This window comes from Calonectris borealis, chromosome 11, assembly GCF_964195595.1.
Source record: "Calonectris borealis chromosome 11, bCalBor7.hap1.2, whole genome shotgun sequence".
Classification (NCBI taxonomy): Eukaryota; Metazoa; Chordata; class Aves; order Procellariiformes; family Procellariidae; genus Calonectris; species Calonectris borealis.
In genome coordinates, this window is record NC_134322.1 from 15,725,729 (window position 1) to 15,747,593 (window position 21,865).

Here is a 21,865-nt window from a genome sequence, read left to right on the forward strand (position 1 = left end):
CCATCCTTTTTTATTTTAGTATCCTTGATGCTTTGAGGCTAAAGTACTTTTGCATGTGCTTTGAGTTGCTTGATGTGATTTAGATTCAGTTTGGAGCTCTCGGCTGCTGTTAACAAGGTGCTGTGATTGAGCTCATCAGCCCTGCTATGAACTGGCTGTGGACTGGAAGCTTAACAACCTTAAGATTGCTGCAGTTAGGGACTTCTAATTTTGGAGCTGTTTTAAAAATGGCGTTGAGTGGATTTTCTTGCGTAAAAGATGGCATGCACATAATAATGACGCTGTTGTAATTGTAGTCAGTATTTTTCTTAGGCCAAATGTCGAGTCTGATAGACCTGTTTGAAATAGATATTCCCTTCTATAATTTTTATATTTTCTGTTCAGCAGAAAATTTATTATTATGATTTAACAAAATCTTGTAAATCTTGTGTTAGAATGAGGGATGTGGGTGTGAAGGAGATGTAATTGACTCTCAGTAGAAGAAGTGTTAAGTACAGCGCTAGATCAATACAGGCACCACATCAGATTCTTCTATTACTTGTCTGTAACTAGCATTATAGATGGCATTACTCTGGATTTAATTGAGTGCAGTGAGTATAGAATTTTGGCTTCAAATATACTTCATCTTAATGGAAAATAAGATGAAGTGGCTTAGCTTCAGCTATATTTTTAGAATCTTTTGTAAACTACTAAACTCTAGTTTTACAATGAAAGAGTTAAGAACCTATATTCAATTGAAATTCTGTACGAATAGGGTGTATTAGATTTTTAAGACTGCTTAATTACTCCTTGGATAACTTAGAGGCTTCACAGATCTTAAGAGGTCCCACCATGTGTGAGGTTTTTGTTCACTTTGAACCTTTTTAATAAAAGCAGGTATAGATTGTTTCTCCATGCTTTTTTTTTTTTGTCTGTTATTCTGTCGTCTTTTTAGTGTAATATTTCATAGTATTTTTTTTCGTTTCCTCTTGTTTCTCCCATAATAGATTCAGCAGTAAGATAATGATACACTCTGAGTCATTTAGGAAAATGAAAACTAGGCTAAAGAGATTTTAGGGGCTGAAGCATATACAATGTTACATTTTTTTTGATAATTGGTTAAGAATATATATCTTACTGAAGGCAAGTTATGCCCCTGATGTTTAAAAATTCAACAGTAAACTTGAAAATGTAAAAGGAAGTGGCTTCAGATTTATTTCTTGTTTTTTTAAAAGAAAAGCCAAGCAAGGAATAAAATCCTAATGAGAATCCATATTCTTTAATGTAAAGTTGATATTGTTATCGGTGATGTATACAGAATTTTTTTAAAGTCCAAATTGCCTATATATACCTGAGTGATGTGCATGTTTACTTGCTTTGTGTGATCTTTTAAATGTATTAGCTTTACATCTTAAGATACGTGCAATGAATGCTACTGGAGCTCTTTGTACTTGAATTTTTGGATTTGTTTCACATGCATCCTGCCAGGTGCCTTATATGTATTTGTTTAATTCATTGGGCTTTCATATCACTTGTGAAAATTCAACAAAGGACTTGTGTTGGTTTGGCTTTCAGGGAAATTCTATGTGCGTCTGTGGAATGGGCACAAAATGACATGACCGTCGTCAAGTATAGCCCTTTGGTTATGTGAGCATATCACATTTGTTTGAATTCAGGTGAAGAGTGTTTAGTTATGAATTCACTTCAATTTACAAGTATTTCTTAATTTTTTTAAAAGTATGTGGGCCAGCCTTTTCTAAAGGAATACGCTCTGCATTTTTAGTCCCACGTGAACGTGTGTGGTGGAGCTGTATGTGATGTTTATTCTCAATTGCCCTATTACATGTGTGAGTCTTCAGAATGCTCTCTTACATCTGGGAGGGAAGGTTGATGTTCTTCTGAACTTATGTCAGTAATCCTTCACATATAAATTGGGATGTGAAGACACATTTGATGCCTTACTACCCTTTCACAAAGTGGGATCTGCAAAACACTTAAGTGATAGTATGTTGAAGGGTAATAATATTCTTTGTGATTGGAATATATAAGAAATTCTTTCCCAAATACTGAGTCATGTTTGTCTCTTTCAAGAAGGCAGACACTATTTCTTAATTTTTGTTATTTTACAGAATTACAGAATGTGAAGAGTCTGTCTTCTGTTAAAATTATTTGATAATCCTTATAATCGGTAACTTTTTATTTTTAGTGGCTAAGCAAAGCTGGGCACTTATACAAATTTCATCGTATTGGAGTATGAAAAAGTAAAGTACAAAGTGAAGCAAAGTCTGAAAGCTGTTGCCAGAGCTAAAAGCAGTAACATAAAGAGAACTGAATGCAGGATTTAAGGCCAACAAAATTTAAACTTAAAGTCACCACCCAGAGAGGCGATGTGTTTAAATTGGCTTGTTTTGGCAATGCTTAAGATTCTAAAATACAAAAGAGAAAATGGGCTATAATAATTTATAAAAGCAGCTTACTTGGCACATGGAACCCAAGATTTGTTTAGGCTACAATTCAAAGTGTACTTAAAAATTTTAAAATAAAGATTCTTACTTTTTGTCTTTTTAATTACAGAAGAAACAGAGGGAAGGAAAAATCTTGGGTTTCGTTGCCATTTACTTTGAAGTAATTTACTCTTCCTCTAAATTTTGGCTAAAATTCTAGCAAGTGAGTGATAAAGTATGTGTGTGAGTGTTCTGGCAGTGTTGAACTTCCTGGTAACCTGTTTCTACCCTAACACTGGGCAGATTCAATATTTTTAGGATTTTATGAAGCTTATTGGTGTTTGATGTAATTCAAACATGCATTTATTCAGTTATTTTTCTCACACAGTGGCATAGTATCAATGGTCCAATAAAGCCAGTAGTCCAAAAGTAGGCTGCAGGATTTTATGCATCACCACACAATGATCTCCCCCCTCTCCCCCTCTCCCCCTCTCCCCCTCTCCCCCTCTCCCCCTCTCCCCCTCTCCCCCTCTCCCCCTCTCCCCCTCTCCCCCTCTCCCCCTCTCCCCCTCTCCCCCTCTCCCCCTCTCCCCCTCTCCCCCTCTCCCCCTCTCCCCCTCTCCCCCTCTCCCCCTCTCCCCCTCTCCCCCCCCTGAAGAAATCACTATGTTTCTAAAATATAGACAGTCTCAGAGGTAGTGAGTGCTTGAAAAATGATGGGCTGGCTTCCCTGGCCCTTCACGCAACCCTGACTTTGGCCACGTCTCATTCTTGTGCTCTCCCCTTCCTTTCTGCCGACACTGGTGGTGTTCTGGCCCGATAGCGAAATATTTCTGTGAGCTAATCTGGCCAGAAACCAATAAGGGTTTTTTTTATGGTTCTGTTTTCTACTAGTTTCTTCCTGAACCGCTTTACTGCAGGATCCTACAAAACACTGCTGCTAGTGTGAGGGAGGAAGACATAAAAGCCGGGCTATGGGCAGTGGGGACAGTGAAGTGTTAAGGGAAGCAGGATGGCCTTCTTTGGGTGGCAGCCAGCCCTTAGTTGTTAGTAAGATAGGCTTGTGTTTGCATACGTAAAACTTGACTTACAAGCTGTTGTCTGGCAATGGTTCCTGCATCAAAATCCCTTGTGAGGAGTTGGTAAATGTTGCTTGCCTATTTGAAGGCTTACTTTGCATGAGGAGGTTTTGCACTGCTGTAGCTTGCACCTTAGCTAAGGGGTCTGCTGGAAGCTGTGCTGGCAGGGCTGGCGGTGGCTGGCTCTCTGCAGTGCTAGGGAATTGAAGGTTTTTAGTATCCTTTCACTTCTTATTCTTACTCACCTGTAATATTAACTTACAGTATTTATCCTAATTTTAATGTAAAATCATTAGGTTCTGTGTTCTCATTGAATATCCCTAGAAATCTGGTCTTAATTTTAAGGTGTAAGTTTTATAGGAATGCAGTTGTGAGGCTATTTGATGCTTTCATAGAAGGAGAGACTCTTAAAACATCCTGGGAAGAGGAATTTAAAAAAAAATAATTAGTTATTGATTGCTACTTGCTTTTTGACTATAGACTATTCAAGTTAATGTTTGGAAGTGCTTAATACTGTGTTATTATTGTAGGAAGGATAATTAGCAGGTAAGGGTGCTTTTCACCACAGAAAGACTGTCTACAGCATTTTATTGGCTTTCAGCATTTTCTAGCTATAACCTACAGAACTGCTGTAACAGCATACTTTGAGAAGCAGCAGCAAATTTTTTTGTTTATTCAAAGTGCAACTTGTCCTCATCTAAAAAAAAAAGAAAACAAAGTGCACGCATGCCTTTTTTTTTTAACAGCAACAAGTATGTCAGTTCCAGCTGTAATGTTGTTAGCAAACGAAGGCAATTTAAAATGGGGTTACTTGAATATAAATTCCAGTTCTAAGTTTTCCATCAAAGTTCTGCTTCTGAAGTGTGTATGGTTTCTAAGTGCATTTTATTAAGAGTGTTTTAGCTCATGTAACACTTGTTACAAGAAAAGCATTGAAAACTCACATTTCTATAAAAAGTGTGATATTTAGGATTTAAGCCAAGGAGAAATGTTATGCAGTCCAACCAGACTATGGAGTATTAAATGAAAAGCTAGCAGAAGAAATAGAAGGAAGAGTAGTAAAGTCTTCAAACAGGAAAAAAAAGTCTTTCTTTTGGTTAAGAAGTAAAGTTGGAGAAATCTCGACATCTTGGCTAGCAAATATAGATGTTTCTGGACTTATTTCCACCAGACCCAGATCCTGCCAGATTTAGTAGTTATTTTCTGGAATAGAAGAGTAAGTGTTTTTTTTTTTTTAATTAGTGTGATACTACTTTATGATCTTATCAGAATAGTTGGATGTTTCTGCTAAATTAGTAATGTTAAACTGTTTTAATTATTCTTCAGCATTTAAATACCATAGCGCTGAACAGGGAGTCTTGACTCCTCTAGAGTTGTTACTTCTGTGTTACTGATCCTCTGAAGGTGTAACTTTGTTGTTGGAAGGTAATCTTTCCAGATTTATAAGCTGTAACAACGTGCATGTACTAGCAGAAGAATGTTAAAACGTGGATGATCCTGAAGTTCAGCAGAAATTAGTAGGTCAGCTAATACCTTTTGCTTATGAAGGAAGAAACTAGTGAATACAGGCATCAGGCAACTTATTGCTTCAGTACGTTGTGGTGAGACATCTTGGTTCAATGGGAGGAACAGCCTTACTTTTAAATAAAGGGAAAGGGTGGAAACACCTAATGAACAGAAACAAATGTTTTTTGGGATTGAAGGTAAACTAGGCTCCCTCAGACATCTCAGTTGCTGCAGTACTGCTATGTATTAGTGCAAGGCCCATTAACATCAGGCAGCGATCTTCCTTCCACCTCGTTTGTTGATGTAGGAGACTGAACTGTATCATATCAGCTTTTCAGCATTGTGGGCACACCATCATTTATTGCCACTCACGCTAAGGGAGCTGTCAACACAAAGCGTGCCTGCCTGACTCAGCAGGCAGCTGACAGCCCAGGCAGCAAGGAGCTAGATTCAGCAAACATTTGGGCAGATATAATGATATCTGGGAAATTTAAAGATAGATTTATCTCCTTTGACAGAGAATGTAACATTTTCTTACTTTGAGAATGAGGCTCAAAAATACCAATAAAATCTCTGTCAAAGAAGTGGTTGGAAGAAATGTCTCAATGTTGAGGAAAGAAATGTTTCTTGGGTTTTTTTGTTTGTTTGCATTTGTTGGGTTTCTTTAAGGTGTCTGAGGGTCCTGCTGGCAGCACAGGCTGTGCCAGTTCTCCATCGTTTGTTCGGACTGGATTCTGGCTATGACTTTTGGAAGTAATGGAATTATGGAGAACTGTTGGTTTTGGGCCTCCGCAAAAGGAGAACATCTGGCAAGAGCTTTACTACATTCCAGCTAGCTTATGGAGGAGGGGGAAGCACTACTTAGTACAAAATGCATACTGGAAAAAGTAATCCTTGATACTGCAGGCTAATGCTAACTTCCATCAGCTCAAATTCTCGACTGTATAAATGCAAGTAGAGATGCTTCTTGAAAGTTTTTAATAGTTTACTTTACTAAAATAATAGAAGAAAACACATTTTGCTTTAGGCAACCTTTTTTACTGAGGAGAATAGGTGCTGCCTTTCCCTTGGACAAACCAGCAGGGCACCTTGTTGTGCTGCACGGCAAATGGTGAAGCCCTAACCTTGCAAAAGCTTCTTTCTTGGATGACAGTGAAGAAGTATGGAGGGTTTCTTCTTGATTTTTGGCAAAAGAGGGGAGAGGGAAGTGAGGCAGGTTGTAATAATTACCTAAGTCAACATTTGCTATGTTTATTCTATTGTTTTTTCACGCCTAACTCAGAGCTAGCCTACCACATCTCTGGCTTAGATGAACAGATGTGCAGTGCATGCATTTATCTGTTGAGCATTCTTCCCTGTTTAAATACTGAACAGCTAAACTTTGTTTTTAGAGTTAAAAGATGATGTTTAATGCTGACATGTTCATATAATAGACACTTTTCCCCAGCTGAATTGAAAGAGCCAGAATTCTCTTATGAAGAACTTATGTTCACACAACCCCTGATGTGTAACTTCTGCTTTGTTCAGTAATGAAAGTTCAGTCCTGTGGGTGAGTCTGTTAGACATGCTCTTCAGAACAAGTAATTGTAAGAAATCTTCTTTTTAAAGATATGCCTGTCTAGAGGTAAACTTGAAAACCTTTCAAACTTCTTTGTAGTCTACATGCTTTGTTTTATGAAAAACGTAAGATGTTAGTGTATTGTTGTTTTAATGTGAAATGCCATGCTGCTGTTAATAGATAGACTTTAGATTTCAGTTGTGTAGGGTAGCCAAAAATCTGATACAGAGATACTATGTACCTTAGCAAAGTATAGGTTTTCTTCCACATGCTTTTAGAAAACAGCTTCGTCTAGATCTTCTGAAGATCAGACTCAGAATTCTGTGATCTTGACTGCATTATCTGTAAATATCTTTGTTTCCAGTCACAGAAGTGTAAACATGGAATTGCATTGGCATTCCATGTATATACAGTATACATATACTGTATACTATACTTGACATTTTACTTAAAGCTCAAAATCCTGGCTCACTAAGATGCAAGGTTTTTGTCTGATACTTTTTCTCCTCTGGTTCACATGCATGAACTTGGAAATTCAAAATATATGGTGTTTCTTACAAATGTATTTTTTCAGCTCCTTTTTTTTTTTTTTTCTCCTCTGCTCTTAAACTGCTTGGTATGTCAGTGTGTCTCTTTTTCCTTAAAATGTTTGAGTGCTAATTAATGCGTTAATGATCTTCTAAATATCAGCCAGGTACTTCTGATTTGTTGCAATTGGATAATTTTAATTGTATGTGTATAAAGATGCATGGCAATCATCAACACCATGAAAGGATACTGACCTCAGGTTGATCTTGGAGTTTGTTTTCAAAAGGGTCAAAGTTTGCTGGACACCTTGTGATACAGTAAATGACTGAAAGCACTTTTTCTTAATATTTTTAGACATATCGTTAGAAAAGCTGTCACACTTGCAGTGTTTTCTTCGCTCATGAGAGTTGGCGCCTAAGTTACACACTGTGTAACTCGGATTATATTGTGTTTTGGTGCCTGAATTGGCAGTTTTCTGTACTCTTGTAATACAGTTGGTAACAGTAGCTGTTCACTGTGAGGCTATATTTGAATATTTTTGGCCTGATGTGTGCCGTCTTGTGACACTGGCCTTGATTTGTGGGAGGTGTGTGAGTATATATATATAAAAAAAAATTAAAAAGTGTGTGGTTATGTAAAGCTGTTGAGTCATAACTGAAGTAACCACAGGAAAATTTGCCAGTAGAATGGATTATTATGGTAGCTAGTATCATAGGGCTGAGACTTGCTTGTTAGAACTGTTCAATCTGTTACTTCATGGTTCAATACAGAAAGGAGAATAAGCAGCATGATGCAATTTAATAGCAGTTTAACTGTATGTGTGTTTGCATGTGAATAAAAGCTCTGGGTTGTATTCCTGCTAAAGGCTTGATCTCTAAGCTGGTTTGCTTTATTCATATTTGTAACCAGGGAAGTTTCAAAATATACTCTGTGTGTGCACAAATGTAAATATTATTTATATACAGGATATAATTCATGAAGATTAGCATTCTAATTTTTCTTTTAGAATTTTAACCTTAAATTGGATGGAAGAATAGTATTAAAGCTTGTATTAATAAAGGGAAATATTTTTTTTCAGGGGGAAAGAATAGCTTTGCTGTATAGTGCACTGAGCACCTCTGTGGCTTTGTAAGGAAATTCCTTTTTTTTTTTTTTTTTTTTAAAAAAAACCCCACCTAGTTTAAATGCTAATTTTTATAGTTTTTGTCATTAGCTTATGCTTGAACTGTGTGAATAAACATATACAAATAACAAATATATTGCATACAGCATATTACATATGGTATTGTAAATATGCTCTCCTCTTTAAACTGTACCTGATGTACTTTTTCCGGCAAGATGGGTGTAGCAATGTGAAGTTTTCTGGTTTAAAACAGTTTGGTTGGGAAACACCAGTTCCAATTTTATTTTGCGCAGGTTGTATTGTATTTAAAGTGTCCAGGTCATGCCAGGTCACTTGGTGTGTTCGGTGACGTGATTTAGAGTCTAGGAAGCAGAGAATACGAGGAAAGAGAAGCAGGTAACTTCTGACATTTCTGTAAGACCGCTGCTATACAGGAATTAACAACCTAATGTTGTTCTTAGAGAATACATGGGCCTTATTACAAGAAATGAATAGGATTGCTTGTGAAATTAAGTTAAAAATAGTAATTGCCTTTTTTTTTAATAGCAAATTGTATTTAGGTAATGCGTGGAAACAAATCTAAAACATACCTGATAGTTATACAGGAACTGTATTACCAGTACTGACTTTTGATGTTAATAGACAATGTTAAAACAAAGTAAAGCTTTTCAACAATTTTCCTGAACCAGCATGATTTTTTTTTCCATTTTCTTCTGACTTTATACAATGTAAGTATTTTGTTGTATTAGAAAAAGTTCTTCAAGTGTACACCCTGAAGTTGCACTCTGACCTGAGAAAATGCTGTTCTTGCAAATAATTTTCTGTATGAAACTATAGGTTTTAAACAGCTTTCCATAAAGAGAGAATTCAATTTGCTGATATGTTTTAGGTTACAACTAATTTTTAACACCTGTCAATGCTAATTTTGGTCTAAGTTTTGGTTATTGTGTAGCAAGTACAACTTGCCTGGGCATTCTTTCCATTTGAATAATTCTGTTCTACTGAAGTTTTAATTGTGATTGCTTATTCTGGGGTTAGAAATTAACTTTGTATAGCATATCTTACTGCTTATTCTTAAAATAATTTCCACAATAACTGGCATAGCGGGTGTTTATTCTTTGCTATGTCAGATAATTGTGCTCCAGGATTCTCCAGGATAAACAATGTTTCAAAAATGCAAATTAATTTATTTACTACTATTAATAATCACTGTTGGTATTTCAAACAGATCGTACAAACTGATCTTTGCAAAGAAGAATATTCAAATGGAAGCTAGTGTTTTATGGGTAATAATCGAGATAACCGATGCCTCCTCAGGGTGGCTTCCATCCCTGCAGTGCTTCGTTGCGCTTTTAAATGTCTGCCATTAGGGGCTGGTACTTAACAACGTCAACTCTCATGGTTATAAACCTGACTGGGCAGGTGGGGTAGGATATTGAAACCAACAGTTAAGCCCAGGAGAAATCTCACTTTTAGACCACACGATGGATTAAGTGTTCAGTCTGCGACTCCGTGATTCAATACAGGGAGGAGAGAGAGCAGCGTCATGCAATTTAATAAAATTATCTCGGGAAGTTTCCTGAAGGAATTGTGGAGTCCAGAGTTTTTACCTGGCAACTCTGACTCAAGATAGTGTTTCTGTGACATATCCATAGCACTTCCATTAATCTTCTCTGGAGCAAAAGGTACAAAAAGGGATACTGCTCTGCTACTCCCACTAGTGCCTCTAATAAGCAAGTCTATTACTGGGGAGGAACTTTTTTTGATCTGGAGGGATGGGGGCGGAACTTCGTATCCATATGCTGTAAGGCAATTGGTACATTCTTCAAGAAACAGTATGGATTAAGATTTGAAATTTCTCATGTTTTTTTCTTCCCCCTCCCCCATGCTTGAAGTACTTCCCCTTGCCTTTTCTTTGGGGCGGGGGGTGGGTGGAGAGAAAGTCGTCTATATAGTTTGAAATGAAAGTGGTTTGTCTTTTACCTAATTATAATGTTGCATCTGAATTTATCCCAATGGCACTTAAGTGGTTAGACTGTTGATAGTTGCCTGGGTTTCATTTCTCTTCTCAATTTGATTAATGCCCTTAGCTTTGTATATTTTAAGCCTATCACATGACATCTATTGTCAAAGCTGCTTTTGGTTTTGAGTGTTTCCCACCCCCTGGTAATAAACGTGTGGAACTATATCTTGTCTTTACTTGTTTATGTGACTCACAGATTTCGGGTACTTTGTTAGAATATAAATGATTTAATTATGTTATTAAAAATATTAAGTCTACTATAAAATGAGAAATATTTTCTATTTGGAATCAACAAGAAGAGGCTGAGAACTAGTCTTAACCTATTGAAATTTAAAATTTTTAATTGAGATAGTATTTCTCCATCAAATAATATTTCTCTTTGCATCCCTTTATTAGAAAGCCTATAATTTTAGGTAATAATTTGTATCATACTTCACAATAGACCTTTGCAATATAGGGTCTAATGGTAGATTGATTTGTCTGGGTGTCTAAGATGCAAAATACAATCAACGCAGTTATGGTTTGTGCTCTAGGTTTTTTGCAATTGATTTCAGTTGTTGAATCTTATCTGAAGGAATATTATTACTCTGAAACAAAATCGGATAAAGAAGCTATAAAAGATAGAAACTCATACCTTGAGTACCTAATATAACAATCTACAATGTGGTGGGCTTGTTTTTCTTTTTTGGTCAGATCATTTATTTGATCAACATCATAGCAGATGGTAACCCTATAAAGTATATTATCTTGTTTACACATTAGAGCCTGTGTCTCTTGAAATAAGTTTTAAATATGGTCTTCTTTGTCTTATATCAGCAAGAACAACAACTTTCATTTCAGTTGGATTGTAAGATCCAATTTTTTTATTAGATGAATGTTTGGACCTGTTTCTTCAGAATGAATACATATGTTGAAGTAATGAGGCAACAGGTTTCTTCAGCTTTTCTTCTGAAGAGCTTGAAATGCTCACAGCGCCATCTTAGAAGTGACATTAAGCAAAGCCTTTTTAGAATCCAGTGCATAAAGCCAGAAAGCATCCTCGTGACTGCTTGGCCCGATCTTCTCGAGGTGAGTGAGGAACACTCAGCCTTTCCTGCAGCCTGGCCAGGGTCCCGGATTTGGGCTGAGCTCTGTCTGCACGGCTGGCTGAGGGCAGGGGCGACGTCCTGCCGGTCCTCCCTGGGACAGCAGCAGTGAGTGCAGTGGGGGTGCCGCGTGAGCCAGAACCAGCCACAGATTGCCAGCTGAATCCGCTTGAACAAAGATCAAACTTACTGAATTACTGCCTAGTTAAACTGTGGCGTATCTGCTGTAGAAGTAGCCAATTTTGATTGAGAGCTATGAAATCAACTCATGAGTCATTTCAATTACTTTCCATCCTCAATGCCCACTAAGAAAAGGAAGTGGGACTAGAACCTTGTTATACTTTGATCTGTCTGACTGCACGTATCTGTGTTATTAGACCTTTATAACACACAGTTGTTGAATTTCCCCCTTTTTTGCATTGCCTAAACGGATTGAGATGCTGCAGCCTTTCCCTGTACAGCATGTTTTTAGTGCTCTGCTAACTGTCACAGCTTTCCTGTGCCCTTTAACATCCGTGATGAATTAGTGGGTACTGGAATTGTTCATTGTGTTTCCTTGTGGAAGGGGTTGATCCCCCCTAGTTCCTCCATTCTGTGTTGCGTTTCCCAGGAAAACGTTTGAACCCTTTTGATGACAATTTTGCTTTGAGACTTTATTGAATTTATTACCATAGATGACTCCTGTGTTCTTTCTTACTGTGTGTTCCCCACTCCAGACTCTCCTCCCATCTGGAAGGTGTATCTTATGCTCCTGGCTCATTCACGTAGAGTATTTTAATACAACTTTTCTCTCTATTAAAGTATGCGTTGTTTGTTTGTGCCCAGCCTGCTCGAGTTTGTCTGGGTCTTTGTCTTTTGCAGCATTTGGTTGTTTTTCATCTGTCATAGGCAGAAAAAACATTAGTGTACAAACCAGAACAGATTCCTTGAGCACCATCGTAGACATGTGTCTGATTTACTGGTTGAGCGTTGTTGGCCAGCTGGTTCTCTGCTCGTTTGGCGTGTGCTATGTGGATGGGGGCTGGGGGCAGCAGGGGTGTTGTTCCAAGTCAAATCCAGATGTCAGGCGGCAGTAAGTCAGAGTGCTGGTGTTCTGTATGCAGTGTGTGAAATTCTTCCTCATTGCCTTCAAGGAGCTTCTAAAGTGTGAATGCATGAGCCTTGTGTGCAAATTCTGATTAAAGACTAGGTCTAGATGCAAGCCTGTTTCGGGCTTGTAAGAAAAGAAAAAATGCTGTGTGAAAAGGAGGAAAAAGACACCTGGCAGAAAAAAGGAAGCGTGTTGATACTCCTGACTACTCTAGCCAACCGTACTGGACTTTTTTAGAAGAAAGAGTTTTGGGAACTGTTTAGAAATTAGTTTTCCTCCCCATCTTAAACTGTTACATTTTGGTTTAGAGCAGTTTCTTTAAACAATTTATTTGCATAATTCAAATGGTAGAGTTAAAATATGATAATTTTTAGCTATACATGTGCTGATTTAGCAGAACCTTAACATAGGTCCTTATGTCCCACTGACTCAAATTTTTAAATGAGTAACATGTTTTACTGATTAGAGGTCATGCATCTAAACACTTTATGCATAACCATTATCTACTGACATATTTCCTAAATGGGCTGATACAATGTACTCTGTCTTAAGACGTTCCCAAAAACTTTGTCTTGCAGTAAGATATTTTTCTTTTCTTCTCATGTCTTTTTTGAAACAAAAGCAATGGAAGACTTGTTATGGTAATCACTGGATTACTAGTGCTGTTGTTTCTGGCAGAAAAGAGTCAGTTGTGCCAAAAGATTACTTTTGCTTTTGTCAGTGCCAGCCACGACTTTTTACTCAGCTCCTGGACCCGTTACAATGAAACAACAACAATACTGTCAGCTGCAAAATGCAGCAAACTTCCACAAATTGCTGGCTCAATATAGTGGTGGTTTTGCATTTTCAAAGAGCGTTCTCCAGCCTTGAGGATCTTTCCTGCAGTACACAAACGGTGTCTTTAGTTTTTATCTGCGTGATTGTACTGTACTTTCAGTTTAACATGCCTTCTGCAGGCTGTCTTTGTCAAAACAGTATTTTGTAGCTTCATAAAACACATTTCTTAAGGAAATAATGATTAGAATACTATTACTCCATATATTATTTACAGTATTTCCTTGCATTTTATTTTGTAGTGTGGCCAGTCTGAGATATATGCATGAAAATATTATATAAATATATATATTTGCAATATAAAGTTAGGGTTTAGGGATGATTGTACAGAGTAACTTGCACTCAGCTCTTATTTATAAATTTTGACATTTAGTTCTTATTTATAAATTATGGCATTATAAAGCTTCATAAATAGTTTATAACATACATCACATAAAGAATTTATGCTCTATATCAAAACTCTTTATGAGAGAAGTTTGGGTGACAGGGAACTAATGAGTTGTGTTTTGTAGGCCAAAGTGTGTGGAAGTCTGCAATTTAGGGTGGAAGTGTTCCACCCATTAAAAAAAACATATCTTGTGATACAGATAATCAGGAACCTAACTACTAGAATAGTAACCTTATCCTATATGAATGAATTGGCTATAGGAATTCAGGTACTTTTGCAATTAGTTTTTTTGGAATGTGGTTTAGGGATGGTTTGATCAATTAACTTTGAATAGAAAGTAATTGGAGAAAGTGTTGGCAACAGTATTTCTAATTGTTGGCTAGATAATGCGTGGGATATATATTCTGATACTGAGCTTAAAGATCTCCCTATTTTTTCCTTCCCCTTTCTCTTTTGAGCTGTAACCTGGATTTGCATAAAGGGAACTGATTCTAAAAGAACCGTTACAGAGTTAAAAAAGATTCCTGTTTTAGTAGGGCAGACACCATGAGTCTCTGTGGGTTTTTTTTAAGCCATTGAAATATAACCAGTCTGTCTTGTCTTCCCCCACCCCCATGCTAAAATATCTTGCATGTCATGTAAAGACCAAGCAGGGGAAATAATTTTGCACATTTTACAATACTTAAGCAAGACATGAGAGCAAAGAGTAGGTAACAAGTATACATTTCACAGTATGTGCTGCAATATTCAGTGCTTAAGATGCAGGATGAATCAGGCTGTGCAAAAAGCCAGGCTAACATCGTTGTGCTTGTTTTGTTACTTATGCTAATTTCTTACGGATTGGGTGGGGCAGACACTGCAGACTGGCAAATCTTCTTGACTTTTTATGCTCCCGTTTTCAGCAGCTGCAGGTGTCCAAATGAGTAGGTTGCTTTGTAGCCAGCTTCATTAGGAAAGGAAACTGTTCATCCTAAGTTTTGTTTTTAGAAATACTGCTTTAAGTATACGGAAGCGGATGAATTTGCTTTAAGTATATGGAAGTGGATGAATTTGCTTTCAGGTTGCATCAGAGAACATTATGCTTTTGCTATCTTTTCTTATATACTGAATTTTTCTTTTTATTGCTAGGTATGGATGAGCGAACAGGTGCCACATCCTGGGGAACAAGCGGTCAGCCAAGTCCTTCGTATGAATCTTCCAGGGTAAGGTTCCCACATAATAATTCATAGTGAAAGTTTATGGGAATGTACAGTGAAAATCAGCGGATGATTTGGCAATGTTTTTGAAGAGTAAGCTCCTTTAAATACACAGATTAGCATCTTTTAGAGACTTAAATGACTTTGATATGCTGCAATAGTGATTCAGATTTCTAAGGCTAAAAAATAATATAGGTTAAGAATTAATGAAAATAAACTGTACATAACTGTGTACTTGAATGATGAGCATGCGTTTTATTTACCTGATGGTCAGAAAATGAAAATAGAAGTCATGTTACTTACTCAGGAGCAGATTTATTGGCAAAGTGTAGGGAATGCTTGACGCTCCGTTAACATTAGCCAGCTATAGTATGTGCTGTGTCGTGATGTTGGAGAGAGGCTTCTCTTTTTAAATACCTTCCTCCTTTTCCTGTTGCAGCTTCTGCTTATTGAGCTAAAGGTTTTTGATAGTATCTGAAATCCTAAAATAACATTGCCTTTTTAAAACCAGACTTAATGGTCAAAAGCAAGCTTTCCCCTTAGTCAATCACATTCCTTTCATCTGCTCAATTTTCTTTTTATGAATATCTACTCCCTAAAAAGCCAATGAGCTAAGTACCTAATGAATTAATTCCTAGAAATACACAGCATAACTGATGGGCCTAGTCTAAATAATCTGTTCTGATTTTAGTACCCTTGAGCCAGAGAGCTGTGTTAGCTCTTGCACCTTTGCAGCTTTCTCTCACTGTGGAATGAAGTGGGTAGGCTGCAAGGTCTTGTCCAGATCACTGGATATTGTTAAAACCTCTGTCTGACTTTGGAAGCATTAGAAAGATTTATCATGAAGTCCTAATTTTTTGATTGATCTTTGGTAAATAAATTATAATAAAAAGAACAACTTTATGGATTACGGAAATATTTCTGTGCAACATAGAAATTAGGCATTCTTTTGAAACATCCTGCATAATTTGAGGCATGAAGCCCAGTCTTTAGATGCCTTTTCTATGGTTGGAATGTAGAATGAAATGGAATCTTACTACGCAGCTTTTAGTAATTTGTATTCTTATTGTAAGTGTTTGGTGTTTTGACACTCATTTATGATGTTGCTGATCAATTTTAAGCTGACCTAACTGGAATTTGAGCGTGTGATTCATTGGCTGTGTGGCTATATTAATCACATATTTTTTTGTTAGAGGATCAGCCAGCTAACATTCCAATAATGTAAAGTCAGGGTGCCTGGTGTGTTAGGTTTTTTCTTTTTTTTTGGTTTGTTGTTTGGGGTATTTTTATTGGTGTTGATTTCCCCCCCCAATAACTGAAGATCATGACTAGAAAATTTAAACACTGGTCAGGAATCAAACCCTCCACAAATTATACCATTATACCCTGAAGTTGGTAATAAAGGCAGATGTTAGTGCTCTAACAGAGGTATACCAGAAGTTAGAATCATAGGAAGAGGTTGGTGCTATTTGGGTGTATCATTAAGAAAAGCAAATGTAAATGTAGGTTTGTCTTAAGCACTGTGGAAGGCTTCAGGAAAAAGAGAGACATTAAATTCTTATACGTCAGGTGTCCCTCTCCCCCCAGCAATTGTAACTTGGAGTTAAAATAGTTTATATTAACAAAAAAAAAGAGTGAGACAGGAAAAAAAAGAAATTTATCCTCCCAGCAAACAATTCTTGCTGAATCATAATTTATGTGAGGACAGTTTCGGCTAAAGCCAGTTGGACTCTAGCCAAACTGAATATATTGTTAAGAGTTGATGGAATCTATCCCCAGAATGTTATTGAAGTATTTCTTCCGCTGCTGGCTAAGTCCAGAGGATTTTTCTCTTGCATGCTAGTACTTTGAGATGATACTGAGTTCATTCTGAAGCAGCAATTATTTACAGCTTGCGATGGGTTTTTTTGTTGTTGTGTTGTGTTTTTTTTTTTTAAAAGAAAATATGTTCATTTTTGTTTAAACTGGAGCATACTGTTTTAATAGGTCTTTCTTAATTCAAGCTAAATACATTATAAAGAATGTTTAATTTTAGAAAATTGGCAGTTAATGCTGTCTGATTCAGTTAGAGACTGAAAATACTGACATTTAGATTTATTTCCCTACTTGTATTTGTGGCTGAATTTAATGATTTTTATAGTATAGTTTTGTATGCATCAGTATAAAATTTAGAACAGGAAAAGACCTAATACTTGCATACAAGCTTTCTTGATTTGTAAACTAAAAATGAAACAATCAGGTTCACCTCTTCCTTCTGTCTCCCAAAACAATGTTTTGTATGTTTTGGCTTCTTTTTTTTAAAAAAAATTAATTTGTGCCTGTAGTGTTGAGGTGGTAAAGTTTTCCTCACTTCGATAGGGTTTTTTTTTTTTGTCTAAAGGCAGCAGAAATCATGGGGGAGGAACCCCAATAGTCCTAAATTCTAGTGAAAGATTATTATAAGTTGAATATTTTTACAAATGTCTTCCTACACTAACTTTCTTTTTGGAAAACCAGCTAAATGATATAAATTTAAGAGCAAGTTTCATGTTAGCACAGAACGTGACATTAGACTGTCCATAAAATTTCTCCATGGGGTCAGCTTCGCTGTGAGCTGTTGACTCCACAGTCCCGAAGCATCGGTACAGCAGGAGTTCCTGATGGGATCACTGACCGGGTAGTGGATGATGGTAGGTTTAGATTTTCCTGAGAGCCTGGTGTGGTTGGGTTGTGTTAGGAGGCATCAGCCTCTGGTGCTAGGCTTTGAAAGATTACAAAACGTGCATCTCCTTAGTTTTATGTAGTATGTCATCTTCATGCACTGAGGAATAAGGAAGGACTGTCTCACAGGGTCGGGATAGATATTATGCAGAATGTATGTGAAGTGGGTATCCAAAGAAATACAGAGGCTTTGGCTGATGAATATAGATCTCTTCCCAGGCCTTCAATACATCTAAAAATTTGATAGTGGGAGGGGAAAAAAAAAACTTTCTGTAGAGGCCCTGCATGAAGCAATAAAGAGTGGTTGTCTGGGATGTCATTTAAAGGACAACAGTTTTCTTTTAAAGAAAACTGAATTTCTTTTACAGGAAAACTCCATTCCTGTGTTTTTCCCAAAAAAGTGATTAAAACTAGAAATATATACTGTCTGTATATAGAATTGGTAACGGTTAAGAGGCACAAATTAATTCATCCCATGACCATGTTCTTCTGCAAAAATGTAGAACAAAGGAAGTCTTCTTCTGCATTGAAGTCACTGAAAAGCACTGGACTTCTTTTACCAGTCTAAATCAAGTTTGCATGCATAAATTTTGGTTAAGATGTATGGTCTTTATTTTTTGGTTTTCTTTCAACTGGTGAGACACATCACATTACTGGTTCAGAATTTTGCACACAGCAAAGTTCTGACTGCTGCTTCGTATCTGCTGCCGGATCAGATGACTCTGAGGAAGAACTAAAACGAGTGTATGGGTCTGTATTGTAAGAATATAGATCAGAGTTTCTCAGGAGGCAGAGCAAATGATACACCTAGCCTTTTACATTCCTAGGTTATTCCTTGTGGTGATTAACATACAGAGTTTAAATAAGTTATAATTGTCTTACATGTTCAACTTTAACTTCAAAATCCAGTGCTTTTTCCCATAATTTCAATATAGAATATCTTGTCCTAATTGTTCTTACTACTTGCCTGTTTACAGGAGAATGGCAGTCTTCATGGAAAAAGCTCAGACCTCTCCACGGACATAGAAAAGTTGAAACCTCAAGAGGTACCACTTATTCTTTTTATCTTGTGTGGTTTATTTATTTTTTTATTTTTTAAATCTGCGTGCAGCCTACTACTGGAGTTTTCCTTTTAAAGGTCACAATACAGTGACCAAATTATTTAAGAATTTAAATTGTTGGCCCAGTATTGGCTGGAATTTCCGAAGGTACATAAAGATAAGCAATTTTCAATTAAATAGAGTTGGAATGTGGTGATAGTTAAGTACATACCTGTTAAAGGCTAATTAAATAAGATGGTGGAAGGAGATCTTCCTTTCCTGTCCTTTCCCAACTCTGCCAAAGGTCTGTTCAGGTCAGTATAGATGGTCTGATTGTGTCCAGCAATGATGCCTAAGGAAAGAGTGTAAGTATAGGGCAAATATTTTGCCATCTTTACTTTCATACTCTCCTGGCAAAGCCCAGCACGCAGGGGCTTGGGAGGTTTCCTGGACAGAGCTGGCCTTTTGGACATTGTTCTTATAGCTATCGGTGTGTGAGTGGTGGAGACTCACTCGAGTTGTGAATTTTTCTGACTTTGATTACAGTTTTGGCAATAATTACAAGTGTTTTGTGGCAAAAATATTGATGTTTTTGTCTTAAGTGTGCTGACCAGTGGTTTAGCTGATTTCAACCATGTTCCTGTGTTTGAAATAGTAAAGATTGGTTGTTACTGATATACTTCATAATTCTTTTTTTTTTTTTCCCCCCAAACATCTTTTTTTTACATGCCACTTGTAGTCTCTCCTTTTCTCAACCAAATTGAAGAATCCTAATATATTGTCTCTGGTATAGTAACTTCTCCTAACCTGTGGTTAGTTCTTGGTGCCATTCTCTGAATCTTTCTACTTCTTAAGAGTTAGGGTGATTACGGCTGCATGCACTAGTCAAGATGAGGTATACCATCAATTTTTGCATGGCATAATGATACTTACATTCTCTGTTCCTTCCTTATTCATTAGTAAGTCTCGCATTTTTTGACTGTCACTGAGCTCTGAAGTGATATTGTTTCAAAAACTGCGTAGAAAAATAATAAGACTTTTTTCTTACATTGTACAGTAGTTACCACATTGTTATGACATTGAGTTATTTTTTAACATATTTCTTTTGTATTTATTTACACCAAACTTTATCTGCTGTTTTATTGCCAATTTCATGGAGAACTTGCTTTGCAACCCTGTACTAACATTTAGTTAGGATTATTTTTAAATGTTTTTTGTTATCAGGAAACTTTACCATGTCTTTGTTCTTTTTGATTTATTCATGGAATTGTTGAAGAACATTGGTCTGAGTACAGTTTTTTGGGGAAGCGGGGAAAACACATTGGTAACTTCTTTTCGCTGTGAAAACTGGATGTATATTCCTGTGCTTTGGGTGGGGTGTTTGTTTATGTATTTTAATCTTTTGATCAATAATTAATTCACAGAAGATCCTTCTCTCATATCCCATAGCAGTTTAATTCATTTAAGCGTCTCTGGTAATACTTTATTAAAAGCTAAACTATTCTTATTTCAATAGTGTTTTGAGTTAACATTGAAGGCTGAGAATCACTGCAGGCTTGAGAAAACCTTATATAAGAGCCTTGTTTTTTCATTACTTAATAATGTTAAATAGTGTTCTAACACTGGAAAAGCAGTGGGTATTTGTATTAGAATTGGCTGTGACAATCTTAAATTTGTGAAAAGGTACAAATTGAGACATTAGTGACTTCTTGTGCAAAATCTCTTTTGCAGAGACCAAATGTTTTGTTAGAAAAATGGATCAGTTGAAAATATATCTATTGTGGGGAAAAAAAGAAAAAAGTAGGAAAGCTTTATTTTTCAGAGGAATAATTCAGGAATGGTAATTAGTAAGTCAGTGGAATTCTATGAAGTGCTGATGGTCTCCCTTATTCTTGAATGATTATACTGAAGTCCATATTCAATACTGTGACAAAAGTTTCCATCTCTTGTGGTGCTTGTGTTTCTTCCAACTCTGCAATCTTGCTTTTAGTTATATGTGCAACAGTGGTGGTTTTTCAGTGAATATCTTCCGGTTAATGCGAGTCCCTCCCTTATCTGAGTGATATAGAGCTAGAGATATTTTTGCATGTGTTCATAATCCCTTGCACTAGAAGGGTAGCTAGCTCTTAGTGTACGTTGCAGAGGACTGTAAAGCTGCTTTTTGAAAGCCTTGCTCTACTGAGCTCTTCGAAACAAATTCTGAGGTACTTGAACCAAGTAGCGTATTTGCTGCACAATAATATATTGCCCTATAGCACTTGAAAGTTTTGTCTTCCTGTTGTGAGATGCTTCCGAACTTTTTAGCTTTCCTGGTTTATTTGGGAGTTGTAATTTATACTCATAACCTAGCAATAAATTGGTATAATCACTTTTTTTGGGACAAACATTGTCTTTTAATGAAACATTTTACTACCATAGTTTTTATTGCGGTGTGGCTAATGATTGCTTTTACTTCATGAAGAATAATGGTCTGTGAGGTTTTCTTTCATTGTTTTGATTTTCTTGTAACATGTCTTTGCGATAGAAGGAGCAAGTTAGTTTTTTAACTGTTTAGATTGCTGTCTCCAAATCAAGCAAATCTAAAAATATTTTTCATAAGACATTTCCTTGCTGGATAGCTTTTTTATATATACACACATAATAATTTTAACTGTTAAAATTTTAACATAAATTAGCTGAGGTATTTTTCTTCCAAAATCTGAACTGTGGGTGTTTTAAGTATCTTCCAGCATGTATATTGCACTAAAAGCTGTGAGTGTACATTTTGACCTGATTTAACATGGAATCTAGCTTCAGTACTGAGCATGCAGTTTATCCTCCTTTTCATTTACGTAACTCTGCTATGTATCTACTGGAAGCCAGAGTTGAACTGATCAAGATGCCACTGCTAGATTTAGATGGTTTTGTAGCATCAGTCAACAGGTTGTCAACAGGTTATGCCCTCTATTGTATGTAAAACACTCAGACATGAATAGGAACCGGAAATATTATATGCCCAAACTATTATTTCCCCCCCCACCACCGCCAGTAGTACTTTTAATCTGCAAAGAAGTCAAAAAATAGTAATGAGATAGCAGGTTTTGAAATAGTATTTTATACCTCTTAATCTCAGGTACATAACAAGAAAGGAAGCTGTTAAATAGCAAAACAAGACAAGAGGGACACAGAAATACAGTAAGTGTTATCAAGTCTGTTGTATTTGTGTCCTTTTTGTCCTCTGTTGGTTTTTTTTGCGGGGGAGGGAGGTTGTTTGGTGGTTTTTCTGCTGGTTATTTGCTTTTCTTGATGTGTT

The 21,865-nt window shown here is 36.6% G+C and overlaps 1 protein-coding gene across 12 annotated transcripts in view; it reads left to right on the forward strand.

Annotated features, from left to right (window-relative positions):
* Window positions 1–21,865, forward strand: part of TCF12 (transcription factor 12) — a 169,140-nt gene that overhangs the window by 28,180 nt on the left and 119,095 nt on the right. For 11 of the 12 annotated variants that reach the window (XM_075160176.1, XM_075160182.1, XM_075160177.1 and 8 more), the window contains 2 exons: window positions 14,766–14,839; window positions 18,511–18,579. The exons of the other annotated variant lie outside the window; for it this stretch is intronic. In XM_075160176.1, the coding sequence (XP_075016277.1) occupies window positions 14,766–14,839; window positions 18,511–18,579 (143 nt within the window). The remainder of the gene's footprint in view (window positions 1–14,765; window positions 14,840–18,510; window positions 18,580–21,865) is intronic. 12 annotated transcript variants of the gene reach the window in all.